At 43.6% G+C, this 13672-nt stretch overlaps 1 protein-coding gene across 2 annotated transcripts in view; it reads right to left on the bottom strand.

Annotated features, from left to right (window-relative positions):
* The window catches only part of PRKD3 (protein kinase D3), a 42120-nt gene extending 31300 nt beyond the window's left edge, over nucleotides 1-10820 (bottom strand). Inside the window, exons 1-2 of one of the 2 annotated variants that reach the window (XM_005492662.4) lie at nucleotides 10663-10820; nucleotides 6921-7948 (exon numbers count right to left, since the gene is read on the bottom strand). In XM_005492662.4, coding sequence (XP_005492719.1) covers nucleotides 6921-7211 — 291 coding nt within the window. In that variant the 5' untranslated portion in view covers nucleotides 7212-7948; nucleotides 10663-10820. Of the gene's footprint in view, nucleotides 1-6920; nucleotides 7949-10173; nucleotides 10192-10662 lie in introns of those variants that run through there. The other variant, XM_074537286.1, reaches the window with a different exon arrangement.
* Between the last annotated feature and the right edge of the window lie 2852 nt (nucleotides 10821-13672).

Here is a 13672-nt window from a genome sequence, read left to right as displayed (position 1 = left end):
TGACATTTTAAGCTGTGTATCGTGAATGCTTTTCTTATTGACATCATATGCTTTACTGCCCTTTTCTTCCAAAACCAATATACATAGACATAAAAGTGACTGTGAAAAATTGTCTGGTTTTGTAACTCTAACATTTAACCTCCTTAAAAGATATTTCTTCCACTTCCAAACTTAACATTTATCAGTGGCTTCTAGACTATGATGCAGAATCACAAGCTCACGACCATCAAAGGAATAATCTATACTCGTATGGAGTACAAGAGTTCTCTCACTAAACACAGCCTCTGCATAGAGTTTCTATAGCATGTGACAAGACTACACCAGGACACATTTTTATAGGCATTGTGCATGCCTGATCTCCATTTCTGAAATAATAATTCCAAAAGCTGAAAGGATGAGAAGAGACCCAGCCTGTTCATTAGCACGGAGCTTCAGTTGCTAGGAGGTTTTCCTGAATCCTTAACAAGGACAGGCAGTAGCTGAGGAACCTCAGCAGCTCCTTTACCTGTCCTGCTTGTGAGGTGCTTGTCTGCACATCCACAAAGCAGCACAGAGGAAAAATGCAGGTGGGGGCCACCAACACCCTGCCCAGGACCTCCCAGGCCCTTCACAGGAGCCATCAGGCCCATCTCCACAAGCCAGGGGAGCACAGAGAAAGAAGGGCAGGTAGGAACCCAAATAAAGAACTCCAGGGAAAAGATACCCTGGCCTTCACAGGACATCCTTAGACCCGGTTTCCACACATACACTGATCAGGTAAGTCAACACCAGAACACCTTTTGGCCTGAGAGTGGTTGCTGTCCAATGGTATGGCACAGATCATACAATGCTGGGAAATTAGGATTGTACAATACCTACGGAATGTTTACAGAAGGCAACAAAGGCAAGGAAAAAGGTGATTCAGGGAGGAATAAACGTGGGAAAAAACTGAGGGATAAGAAGATAAAAGAGGCTGGTCATCTGTAAACAGGGGTTGGTCAGAACAATTGTCTGATCATGCCCTGTGCATCATCAGCACCACCCGTCCTCTATTCTCATTAAATTCAATTTCTAGCTATTTTCCTGAATGATTTCCTCTCATTCTGAGCCCATGTGTGTGTATGGGGGGTCTGACTGCCAGCAATCAGAGCAAGAGGACCCTGCAATCCCAGTGACTGCAGAGATCAGAGTAAGTGAAATCAAGAGCTTGAATATCCAGGTGTCAGCAACTGAAAAGACCAAGATCCAGTGGCTAATGAAGTAGCAGAGAGTGCTTGAAGCCAGCTGCTGGAGACACCCACCTTTGTTTGCTGCTATTTTTTTACTGGTTGGTGAGGGAGTACGTGTCTGTACATTTTTCACCACTACCAGACCTCCATCCTGAACCACCAGAGATTGATACAGCATAGGATCACTGGTGCTGTTTGTGCCCATGGGAGTGCTCCCAGACACAAACACTGTTGATCTGTTTGGATCTGTGCATACACATGTATGTGCTGCACACCTGCATCCAAATGCTTGTGTCTATCAGGAATGTGCGGTCAATCTTGTTGTCTGTAGCTGGCACATAGGGACAGAGCTGCAGCAGCCTCCAAATTCAATCATACCTAACAAAATGTTTCAAGTTCAATGAACTAATTCTGCTCTTTCCTTGCACACTTGCGCCCACCCCCACCAAAAAAAAAAAAATTCCCACTTACGGGGAAGGTGCCTGCCCCCAACTCGATTCCACACACTGTGGCTCAGATTCCTCTCCTCTGCCCCCAGGGCAGCCCAAGCCGTGGAAGCACTGGCTGGCTGCCCTGCCCATGGCCGGCTCTGATGAGCTGCAGGTGGCCCAGCAGAGCCCTGTGTAAGGCACTCGGCCGGGCCTGGATGCAGGGAGCAATCAGCTCCGACCAAGCAGCTTGGCTCCTTCCCGGCATGCGGCGCCTGCTCTCGCTTCCGCTCCCCAGTCCGCTCGGGAATGCAGCATTCCTTGCTAGCACCTTGGCCAGAAGGCTCAGTGCACACTGCTGGCCAAGAATAACCTCATCGATTAACAGGGGTTTCATTTCAAGTGGGATCTTTTAACAGAATTTTTACGCAAAGCTTAAACTATGCTCAATAGTTGAACTACGTTCAAGTTGTACACTACCAAATTCTTCTCTCTTGTACTGCAGCGAAGTACAGCTTTTATAGCTTTCTTTATGCTCAGTTACACAAAGCTGTTAAGGAAGAACATTACCCAGTTCCTTTGAAGTGTTAAGAGCTCATAATGTAAACTTGAAAACAAAACTCAAAGCAGAATTTTTTAAAGCCTGTTTTATCTTATGGGATTATACAGCCATTACTTTCCTGCATAAAAGCCTAATGTATCTGCACAGTTACTCAGAACATACAAACTGCTAATCCCAGTATCACTAAGTTTCCTAAAAGCAAAAACATGACTGTTCCCAGTTTTAACAGTTCCAAAAGAGCATCTAGTGACAGGAAATCACTTGTGGGAAGTCTACATATGCACTAGACTGTGCCAAAATTAATCTCTGGTACAACAATATCATCAATTTGTATCAAGAATATATGTCATTACTAATACTTGGTGATACTAGCACAAATAACACAACTAGTGCAATATTACAATTACACTGAGGAAAAATCATTGGTGTTATCTAGCATGCTCATACTGTAAGTATTACAGCATAGCTAGCTTTAATTGAGAGTGCACTACATTGTCTTTTTTTATCCAGAAGAACTCAACCAACATACAGCAGTCAGTACTCTGAGCAAAATACAACTGAGGCTTCTTTCTATCTTGGCAGTAACTGAAAAATCCCTTTACTTCAAGTTCCAGGAGTTACTCTGCAAAGTTCTGGACTAGTCGCCAAAAATTCTCACTAGGGAAAAGTGTAGGCGGATATTGTTTCAAGGTCCAATATCTCATGACCCGTCATAACTCAAAACAAATGCTTCAAACCACTGAAAGTTAATTCCAAAGTCTAATGGTCCAAAACACCATTGGAAAGTCTCTCTGTTCACTGAAGCCATCCATTCTACTATCCTGCATCCCTACCCAGCTATTCACTCCCACTCTTTAGAATCATGTGCCAAATGACATTATCACACAGATGATTAGCTTCAAACATGTTGCAGAAGATCCTTCCCTCACCAGATGCCTCAGCACAGACATACTTGGACTACTGCTTGGCTAGGTTTTCAGGCATACAAACTATCACCATGCTGGAAATGCTAATCTGCCCCCCATGTAACACCTCTGTGCCACCAGTAACTCCCCAGCTCCCACCTTCTCAAAAAGCATGTTTGCTTCTCATGCCTCAACTCTTGCTAATTCTCTGCATTATCTAGCTCCTATGAAGAAAAGAGCTGACAAGTCAAGAAGGCAGAGCAGTAGGATGAAAGCAGATTTGAGCACATCTGAACAGAAGAGATGATTTGCCTTCATTTTAGAGCCTTTCAAAAACAAACACCATGAACTATCACAAGCTTAACCTGGAGAAAAACCCAGAACACTGGTTGCAGTTCGGTTACTTATTTATTACGCTCAAGTTGTTACTGCAAGAGCTTTAGAAATCCATCTGTGATATGGATGGATTGCAATACGATCCTTATAATGTAATGAAAATACAGAAGCAGAATCTAATCAGCAAGACATAAGAAACACCACTTTGATTTTGCTAAATGGTGACTTTGGATGGGTTCAATAAAAAAACTGTTCTAGAAAAACTAGGCAGGAAGAGTAAGAAAAAGATTACATAGGTAAAGTATCAGTACTCAATCAAAAAGAATGCAACAGTCAAAGGATCATGAGAATTTCAGGGAAACATTCTAAGGTAGGGGAGCAGTTGGTCTGTTTCAGAGCAAAATATAACAAAGCCATCAGAGGAAATATATACAGAGAAGGAGAATACTGAGTATGACTAAAAATGAAAACGATGAAGGACAGGTCTGTGGACCAAAAAAGATAGAGAAGTTGCAGAAACATGAAAGTAAAGACTCATAAATTTACTAAAAAAGCTACAACAAATTTTGCAGGTATTGATACTATACAAGTAATAACTCAAGTTACACTTTTAGCTGCAGTAATCAAATGTTTTTCATTTATAGCTCGAACCAGAATAAAATTAGGTGAACTAGAATACAGCACTTAGAGCATGCTGTCCAACATAACTCTCAGTCTGCAAGCAGTGGAACATCACCACGTGCAAGTTTCTACTTTTAAGTCAGTAATCCCTTTGTTCTACTTCATGTGAGGAATGAAGAGACAGCATTCAAACACAGAACAGGATTAAGAACTTGCCTTTGCAATATCTGACTACTGTACAAGGACACACACTGTCTACCTGCTACAAGTTTTTCTGCTTCTAAACACTGTCCCTCTGCTCCAGCAGCCATATGTGTCCAGCTTACATTCCTCTTCAGACTGCCCCTGAGAACTGTATGTCTGATACTTTCATACAGAGCACCCTAGATAAGGAATGAACAGAGAAGACCATGAATGTACTGGAGACCATAAGCAAGAATTTTTTAAGCACCCCTATAAAGTCAAAAGTTTGGATTTTCTGAGGAGTTCTATTAACCATTCCAGTACAAAACAACCCTAACACAGTAACCCCCAAACTTAACTTTATGCTTGAAAAAAATTGAAGAAAAACACTTAAAAGGAAAATACATCTCCTGATGTTCAGAACATCTGTATGAGAGCTAAGAGACACACCAAATATTTGCATTACTCATCTCACTCTCTTTGCAGACACGTCTCTTTAGTTTCAGTTCTGCTGATGCTGCTTCTAATTACCCTTCAGCAAAACCTGAACAAGCTACACTGAACACCAGTGTCTGAAGCAGGAAACACAGAAAAGCAGAGCCCTAACCAACACTTTTGATACTGCAATTGTAGCCTCAAATACAGTAAGGCAGGTGGTTTAAGCTCCCAAGTAAGCAAAGGACTCCTCAGTTTTTTTGTTCCAGATTATGTTCAGGAATACAAACCTGAAATGTGACTGTTAAGTAAGGAAACATCTGTTTAACTCTAGTAACAATAACAGTCAAATAAGAAGAAAAGCTATCAATTACTATTCCAAGTAAAAAAAAAGGTATTTCTCCTCATTCATTAAAGAAATGTCACAGTAAGTAGATACTGTTAAGTACGGAACTATCACAACCACAAACCACAGAGTACCCTGCAGTCAGGACAAAACACTTTAAGCAAGCTGTGGAATACCAGAGGAAAGGGAAGCTTTAACACTGTTGAATCTCAACAGCATACCCAGCAGGTTCAAAGCTTTTAATTGGAAAAAAGCAGCAACCATTCGCACAATTACCGACAAGAATGCAGTTTGCAATTCTCACATCATGTATCCACTAATCCAAGAACATTGAACAGCCACCAGATCTAAGAGAAAAAAAGTCAAGGCAGAACATACTGCTGTCAGAGTACAGGGAGAATACTGCCACTCGTGCATGAGCTGCAAAACTACTTATGAAAGATGAATCCACCACACATGAGGTTGTTTCCTGATCAGTTTGCTGCCTGTACTTTCACTGAGCAGTCACTTTCTGGTAGCATCAGCTGCAGGAAAGCAGAAACTGCAGCAAAGCCAGACAAAAAGGAAAACTGATCATGAAATCCTCATCAGTTTTCCAGTAGATTAGGTTTAGCATGTAAGAACTTTGAGCTATAAGAAGACCTCACGTTAAAATTTTAGCTGAGCCTGCTGAAAAAACAGAAAGGAAAAAAGAAAAATAAGTGTGAATGTATTTGTTTTCATCTTTCTTTAAGATAAAAGACAGGAAATATGCAGATGTAAAGAGAAGGACATAGAAAGAAAAAGCAGCCCCTAAAATGGCTGCATAAAGGTACACCTAACATGCATGGTACAGGAAAAAAAAAGTTGACCCAAATAACTCATCTCTTCAGAAAGGAATGAAGATGCTGAATTATATTTTGGAAGTTATTATGAAATTGGCTTGTTTGTTAACTTGTTTGTAAAAATACAAAAGATATGAATATATTATATGAAAAATATGCAGTAAGTTATGAGATAGAGAAAAAAGATAAACAACATATACAAATAACATATCATGCACTTACATTTTTTCACGCTATTAGGTGAAAAAGAATATAAAACTAACCAATGATAAATATCACCACTATCTCAACAATGAAAGACATGGAGATAATTCCCTGACCTTGATGGAAAACAGCAATTATTTCTTACTTTATGAAATATTGTTAACTTCTATTCAGGCTGCTTCTTAGGATCTAACCTTCCTAACCTAAAGATAAAATTTGGATGCAAAACCAACATGATCAGTGTTACTTCCTTCCTAAATAGGCAGCATTTGCAACAGGGTAGCCAAGACACAATGGAAAAATGAGCCAAGGTTCTTTTATTTCTCGGTCAACCCTCTCCTAACAGGAATATATTGACATACAGGAGTAACACATGTATTTGATATACAGAAAAACAATACTAGAACATTGTTAGCTGTTTGGTGGGATCTTTAGTTATTAACTAGAAACAAAAAGAACAAGTATCAAGTCTGTAGCCACAACTGGTCCTGTCACAGTAGCTGGCTATACAGATGCAAGAATACTCTTCAACAGTAGTAAGCATAAGCTAGTAAAAACCTAAGGTATCAGTGGCAATTGTTAAAAGGAAAAAACTGCCCATATTGTGAAAAGTCATCATGCAGGGAATTTAGAACTACACATTCTTTTACTAGATTTCAAGTGAGAAAGCAAGAGGAGGGTTTACTCCTGTTGAATTAAAAGCTTCTCCCCTGAGAACTACCAAAATTTCTTTCTGCATAATTGCAAATACCTAGCATAGATCTTTGTCACCATACCAAACTCTTGGCATATCTCAGTTGCTATTACTAAACAGCCGGCTAGCAAACAGCTGTTGCCATCAGCAGAACACAGTAGCATTATACCATACCTTCTGGTAAACTATTGAGCACACGAGGTCTTTAACAGCAGAGAGGGACAGGTCCTGAGCTTCAATGGTGACAGTCTCCCGAGTGAGACCGATCTGCAGAAGGAAGGAGATGCCGTGCATGGAGCCTCGGGAGTTGGTGAGGCTCTGGGTACTGAAACTGCCATTGGAGAGCCGGCTGGAGAACCCCGACTGGGGACTTGAGGACAAAGATGGGGTCTGTGGCGCAGCAGCATGACACGCAGGTGGGGAAAACTTCTGTAAGGATGGGGGAGAAGAGTCGTTTGCTGACATCTGACTTGCTTTACTCTGCCGAGATCTCCCTAGCAGTCAAATTCTAAGTGGAATATGTTATCGGTTCTTGGTTTGAAATGAAAACAAGGATAATGTAAGTTTCCCTTTCTTAGTTCAGTAAAATGCTCCTGACCAGTAAAACTTAAATTTCCCTTTCATTCGTTGCAAGCCAAAGAGTAAAATAATTACAGCTGCAAGTTACTTTAAATTAAAGGTTCTCTTTCTGCAGTTACAATCAGCTGATCAAAAGCAGATTGCTTGTCCTTTTGCACCACATCCAGACACAGAGGCTTACATAAAGGCCTCACAGAAACACATCAGCTCTTCTGTTTTATACTTGTCCTTCATTTTTTATTAAAAAACAAAAGCTGGAGAAGCAGATTGAAATAGAGGTTGATAACTCATTAAAAGGATCCTTGTTCACCTAGTTACACAGATCATATCTCACATGAAGACTCATCTTCATGCAGATAGCCTTTCACAATGAAAAAAAAGTGTATCCTTGAGCAACAACAGAAGTCCACGTGTGTGATGAATCTCTTCCTCCTTCAGAAAGTCTTCTCTGAATTCACAGGACGCAGTGAACTTGAAGATCAATGAAGATATCCAATTTCATTTCTATAAAATATTTTAGCTCATGAAATGGAGCAGCAGAATGTCTGAAGATACAATCATATTAAATGTAATCTGTAGCATCACCCAGATAATCTCCAGCATTTTGCAACATTGTACTCTGCCTGTAGGGGAAAAGATAAAGTTGTTATTTCACATGAAATGCATGAACTCACAAACCCATGTCACAACCACGCTACTTTTACGCAGCAGGATACCAATTCCTTTTACTCAAAGGAGTTAATAATAAATAGTGTTTAATAACACCAAATGTGTTACATTAGAAGTATTTTGTACCTGTAAATTAAACTTTACTGCTTTCCCATTGTATGATACACAAGAAAAATCAGATCTAGAACTGATCAATATGTTACTACAACTTCTAATTAACAACAGCTTAGCAGAGCAAAGTCCTTAGCACTTAGGAGGAAAACAACAAAAAGGTATGGGGAGGGAGCAGTAGAACACAGCTCTGCTTTGCACATCTATATTGGGAAGCTGGTGGGTAGGGAAGGAAATTCATTAAATGCATAGAAATGTCAAAAGAAAATACAAGATAAAAACTCAAACTCTATGTGGCAGAATGTACTCAGGGTATCATTTTAATAGTGTTATTCAAGAAAACTGAAGAATGAGTTGCACAAACTCTTAACTATAGGAAGATATGCAGAGCCTACAATCGTGCATCAGTTGATTCCTTTGGGAAAAAAATCATTTAATAATACTCACATGTCTGATTAAAAAAGCAAGTCCGCTACAACCTTTGAAAATAAATAATTTCACAAGCATGGGCTTGAGATACTTGTTACATGATGCTATGCCGCCTGATTCAATATTTCAAGCATTTCATGAGCAGCTGAAATACTTGAAAAGAATAATTTCAAGATTCCCCATGCAACTTCTGCCAGAGGAAAAGTTTTCCATGGATGCAAAAGTGGTCCAAATACATAGATACTACATATTGCTAACAGTTTTTAAGGAGCATTGATCCATACAGGATACCAAAATCAGTAAGCTCACATATTTTTTCCTTCCCTTATGTAGTAAAAAAAAAAAAAAAAAAAAAAAAAAAAAAAAAAAAAACCCACTCAGAAAGTGTACTACTCTTGCAATGAAATTTCAGAAGCAAAATGCCACATCTTATTGCATGCAGTAGAAGCCATCCTTCCCAGAAATAAGGCTGAGAATTGCTAAAACAGTCCAATTAATACACTATGCACTCCTGGTATTTACCAGTCAAACAGGTGAAAACCCCACTGTCATTGCATTCTGAAAGGTAGATAAGGAAAGAGAGATACACAATTTGCAGTACTGGGAGGAAAATAAGCTCTCAGTACTGTGACAAAAATTCCTAACAGGGGCTCTGTAAGACAGAACAAATTGATACATTTGGATTTTCAGCACAGTTATCTCGAAACTCTTGCCTTCAAATACAGAAGACTCGTTGGACCTGTAGCAACAACATCTGAAAAGAAACTTCGGCCTTAAAGAACACGCTAAACACGATACAGATGAAAGCAGTAAATAGGAAGAGCAAGGACAGCAACAGTAACATTTAAAGACCTTTCTCAAGAAAGCAGCTTCACAGTGCCTTCAAGTTTGCTTGCAGATGACTTGTTCTTGTTTTCTACATCCTGCTTTCCTCTCCCTCACCTCTCACAGATACCAGAGACAGCAAATATGAAGCCTTAGGGGTGGATTTGAATTACAAAAAACAATGCCTAACCAACATAATAGAGAACAGAAAAGCCTTATGATGTGAAAGAATTAATGAGTCTGCTAGGCAAGTTTAATTAAGACAGTGAAAGCACCCTGTGAAAGCTCACCTACAACTGCCTAATTAGAACATTAATTATGTTTGTCAAAGGCACGATGCATTTGCATTGACAAAGCCTTTTGATACCATATGTATTTGCACACAAGCCTTTGAAAAAGTTCATTTTTGTTGCTTAATAGGAAAGAATGGATCTTTCTATGAAAGGAAAGCCATAGAAACTGTTCACTTTGTAGTGAGGATAGAGTTCTTCCGAACACCAAATCAATAAGCGTATCCTGAAACTGACATGCAATCTACAATACTGCATTTTGTTTATGCAAAGAAATCCCCACAGCTCACAAAGCAGAGAGAAGCAGGGGCAATGAAGGAGTCCCTCTGCCTCCTTCCCCCGCAGCCCGGCTCGCAGCCTGCGCCCGCCCAGAAGCGCTGTCGTCCCGTTCCCGCTGTCCCCAAACCAAGCGTCTCCCGGGCAGCTTCTCCAACACCTGGTCCTCCACCTGCCCTGCCGTCCCTATGCGAGGCGAGGCGCGGACGCCGAGTCCCGCTCCAGGCGGCTCCACTCGCGGTTCTTACCCAGCAGGGCCGTTCGCACCGGGAGGGACGGCACTCCCCGCCACGGCTGCCGGGCGGGACCGGCGGGACGCGTCCTGCCTGCCGCGGGTCACGCAGCCCCGTCCGGGCTGGCGCTGGCAGCCGCCTGCCCGTCCCTCCCAGGTTTAAATCCCCGCTGCGCGACCCGCCCCCGCCGGCACCATCTCCGGAGATGATGTGGCCTCGGCCCGTCACCCCCACCCCGGGGCACCCAGGGCGGAGCTGCCGCCGCGGCGCTTTCCCCCCGCGGGGCCGGCGGGCGCTCCCCCGGGGCACGGCCCGTGCCGGGCTCGGCGCCGCTCCCGCCGCCGCGGCAGGAACTTTTCGAGTCCGCCCCCGCCCTTCCCCGGCGCGGTGGCGGCGGCGGCCCCCACCCCCGTACACACACACCCACATCCCCACACACCGCGACCCCGCGGCGGTTCCCGCCCACAGCGGCGGCGGCGGCGCCCCAGGTCCCGCCGCGCTCACCTGCGGCGCCGCTGCCCCGGGCCGGAGCGGCCACTCGCGCATCTCCAGCCCCGCGGCTCCCCGCACACACACCAGAGCCGCCCGGGACAGGACGGGACCGCGCCGCGGGGGCTGCCGGGAGCTGTAGTCCTTCCACCGCGTCCTGCTGCTGGCCGCCCGGCCTATGCGAACCACGAGCCCCGGCGTGCCCCGCGCGGGCGGGGGGGCTCAGCGCGCGCGGCAGCGCACGCGCAGGGCTCCCTGGAAGAGTTTCCGTTAGTTTTCCTCGGCCGTGGCGGGCGCTGCCCCGAGCCGCTACTGCGGGATGGGATGGGACGGGACGGGACGGGACGGAATAGAATAGAATAGGACGGCCCCGGCTGCGGGGCCCTGCGCTCCCAGCTGCAGCTGCCGCCCCGCCGCCGCCCTGGCCTCGTCTCTCCAGCCCTGCCAAAGCCCGTGTCCGCGCCAGCTCGCACCCGCCGGCTGCGGTGCCAGCGGCGGCCGCGGGTGCGGGCAGCCCCCGCCCTGCCCGCCTCACCTGGCGGTACCGCGGCTCCTTCCCCCGCTCCGCCCCGGCCGGCCGGGCAGCCACAGCCCATGTGTCGGTCCTCGCTGCTCCCGGTTCACCTTGCCGGGACGGGGATGTCCCCTGGGCCGGGCAGGCCCTCCATCGCTGCACAGGAAATACTTGACCTAGTGTGTCACAGCCCCGCGCTGGTCTTGGCCGTGGCCGCGCTGATCTGGGAGCTGGAAGTGGCTGTCAGCGTGTCCCGCTGGCCCCCACGGATGTGCGTGCCAGGACTCAGAAGTTCTCCAGGCCCTTTTCACTGCCCGTCTCCTGATGCGTTTCAGCCCCCCCTTCTAATACTCTGATTCACCCAAATCACATTTTCTGCCCTGCGTTAATGATGCCACTCTTGGCATCAGCAGCAGATTTCTGCAGGCAAGATACTTGGGAGAAACAGTGAGCTGAAGTACCAAATAAAACTGGTGCGAGGCAAAACTGCCTCTGTGACCTCCCTTCAGCCCGACAGCTCCCTGTTGAGAGACAACCTGTAATCTTCCTTCTTGAATTGGTCTCAATTTCTGTGTACAAGTCTTAAACTAAAATCCACTACCATAGGGAGTTGCTGAATTTAAGTTATATACCAGACCGAAAATGCCTTGAAAAGGCAAACTGTCAAATTCAAAGGCTTCTAATGCTCAGCTCAGCAAGATGGAGAGGCAGATTAGTGCCTTGTCATTTATAGCTCTTTTTGTAATGCGCGTTTCTCATTTCCTTCACCTTGTGCTCCTGAGGCCTGGCCCAGAACCCACTGAAGCTGAGGGGAGCTCTTCCGCTTTCTGCACCCTATTTTGCATCAGACCTTTACACAGTGCAGCTGACAGAGAGTGTGACCAGCTCTCTGCGCTGACTGGTGCCATTTTATTTGATAAATAATATGCCTGCAGCTTCTTGTCAAAATCTGGAAGTACTTTAAACTAAAAACGTAGCAGTTAATGGTTGATTCTGCCTTTAACTGGTTTTGAATGCCAAAAACCACCCTGGGACTTTTTAATGAAGGCTATTCCATGAATAGAGGATGTTCTTGCCAAAGCTCTGCAGCAGATAGCTGAGCAATCCTCGTTTCCTTTTTCCTCTGAAGTGGGACTCCCACACGCCACCACTGTAAACACAGAGCCTGCCTCCATAAACATGATTTCTGATGCTTAGCACAGCAAAGAGACACACTCTGCTGTATTTAAAGTGCAGCAAGCTTCCCACATTTTGAGTAGCCGCCCTAAAAATATCTGTTTAGGGACAGCACCAGATGGATATTAGGTATTACCACAGCCACTGGGCAATGATTATATTTCTTTGTAAAGAAGCTCAGCTTTATATCATCCAATAGGGTTGGTGGCATTTAATTTGCTGCCCTAAGCTGCAATAGCTGCTTTTTCATAAATCAGAAGATGAATTAGTTAAAATCAATTTATTACAGAATACAGGGCAGCATCAGCCAAAATAAACCAAAGTGCTGTAAGTACTTCTTTGGTGTTACTTTCTATTAAACAAATATTGCTGAAGCACCCAAACCCTGTTCTGTTTGTAAAGATCTCTGTTGCAAAGATGTGTAAAACACTTCTGAAAGCAGCTCTGCATTCAGTATCTGTGTTTGGAGCAGCACACCCATCTGTGCACATGCACAGCTGACTCTGTGTGATTGCAGCATCATGACAGCATTAACCGTGGCTGCAGTAATTGACAGGGTAAGCATTCTGGTTTGTTATTTTTATGACTACCATAATTAGTGATTTCCTGTGGATTTCATCAGTGTTCTTATTTTTTTTTTCTGAGCCTACATCATTCTCTCAGATGGTTAGTTTGCTTTCACAGCTCAGCTTTCCCTGCTGAAGCCAGCTGTGCTTTACAAATCACTCTCTTACATTTACAAGATACTAGGAAATGGTATGGCTGACTTTCATTGTATTTATTTGCTTTTATAAACAAAAAACTGGTTTTCTGTATGGACCACAAGGGCTATACAAACAAACTGTGTTTGGAACTGTTTTTTAACTCTAAAAATGCGTTAAGGTTTTCCAGTTTGAAAATAATACCTCTAGCATATGGTTATTTCTTATCTGAAAGTGGATACATCATGTATTCATTTCTATTCACCAATCTAATGTTTTGAATATTTTCATATTCAAGGCAACATCTTGGGAGAGTTTACTGGGGCATTTGCCTGAGAAATTCCATAAGCACATGCTGCCATGATTATTTTTCACTGCTTTTGACCCTGGTGTTGCATAGCAAAGGCCCTCATTCAGGATTTGCAAGATCTGCAACAAATGTCTGCAAAAAGAGGAAGTAATATCTCTATAGACAAAATATAGAAATGCTTTTCTCTTTTCTTTTTTCTTTTCTTTTCTCTTTTCTTTTCTTTTCTTTTCTTTTCTTTTCTTTTCTTTTCTTTTCTTTTCTTTTCTTTTCTTTTCTTTTCTTTTCTTTTCTTTTCTTTTCTTTTCTTTTCTTTTCTTTTCTTTT

The sequence above is a fragment of the Zonotrichia albicollis genome, chromosome 3, assembly GCF_047830755.1.
Source record: "Zonotrichia albicollis isolate bZonAlb1 chromosome 3, bZonAlb1.hap1, whole genome shotgun sequence".
Classification (NCBI taxonomy): Eukaryota; Metazoa; Chordata; class Aves; order Passeriformes; family Passerellidae; genus Zonotrichia; species Zonotrichia albicollis.
This window is presented reverse-complemented; position numbering and strand designations above follow the sequence as displayed.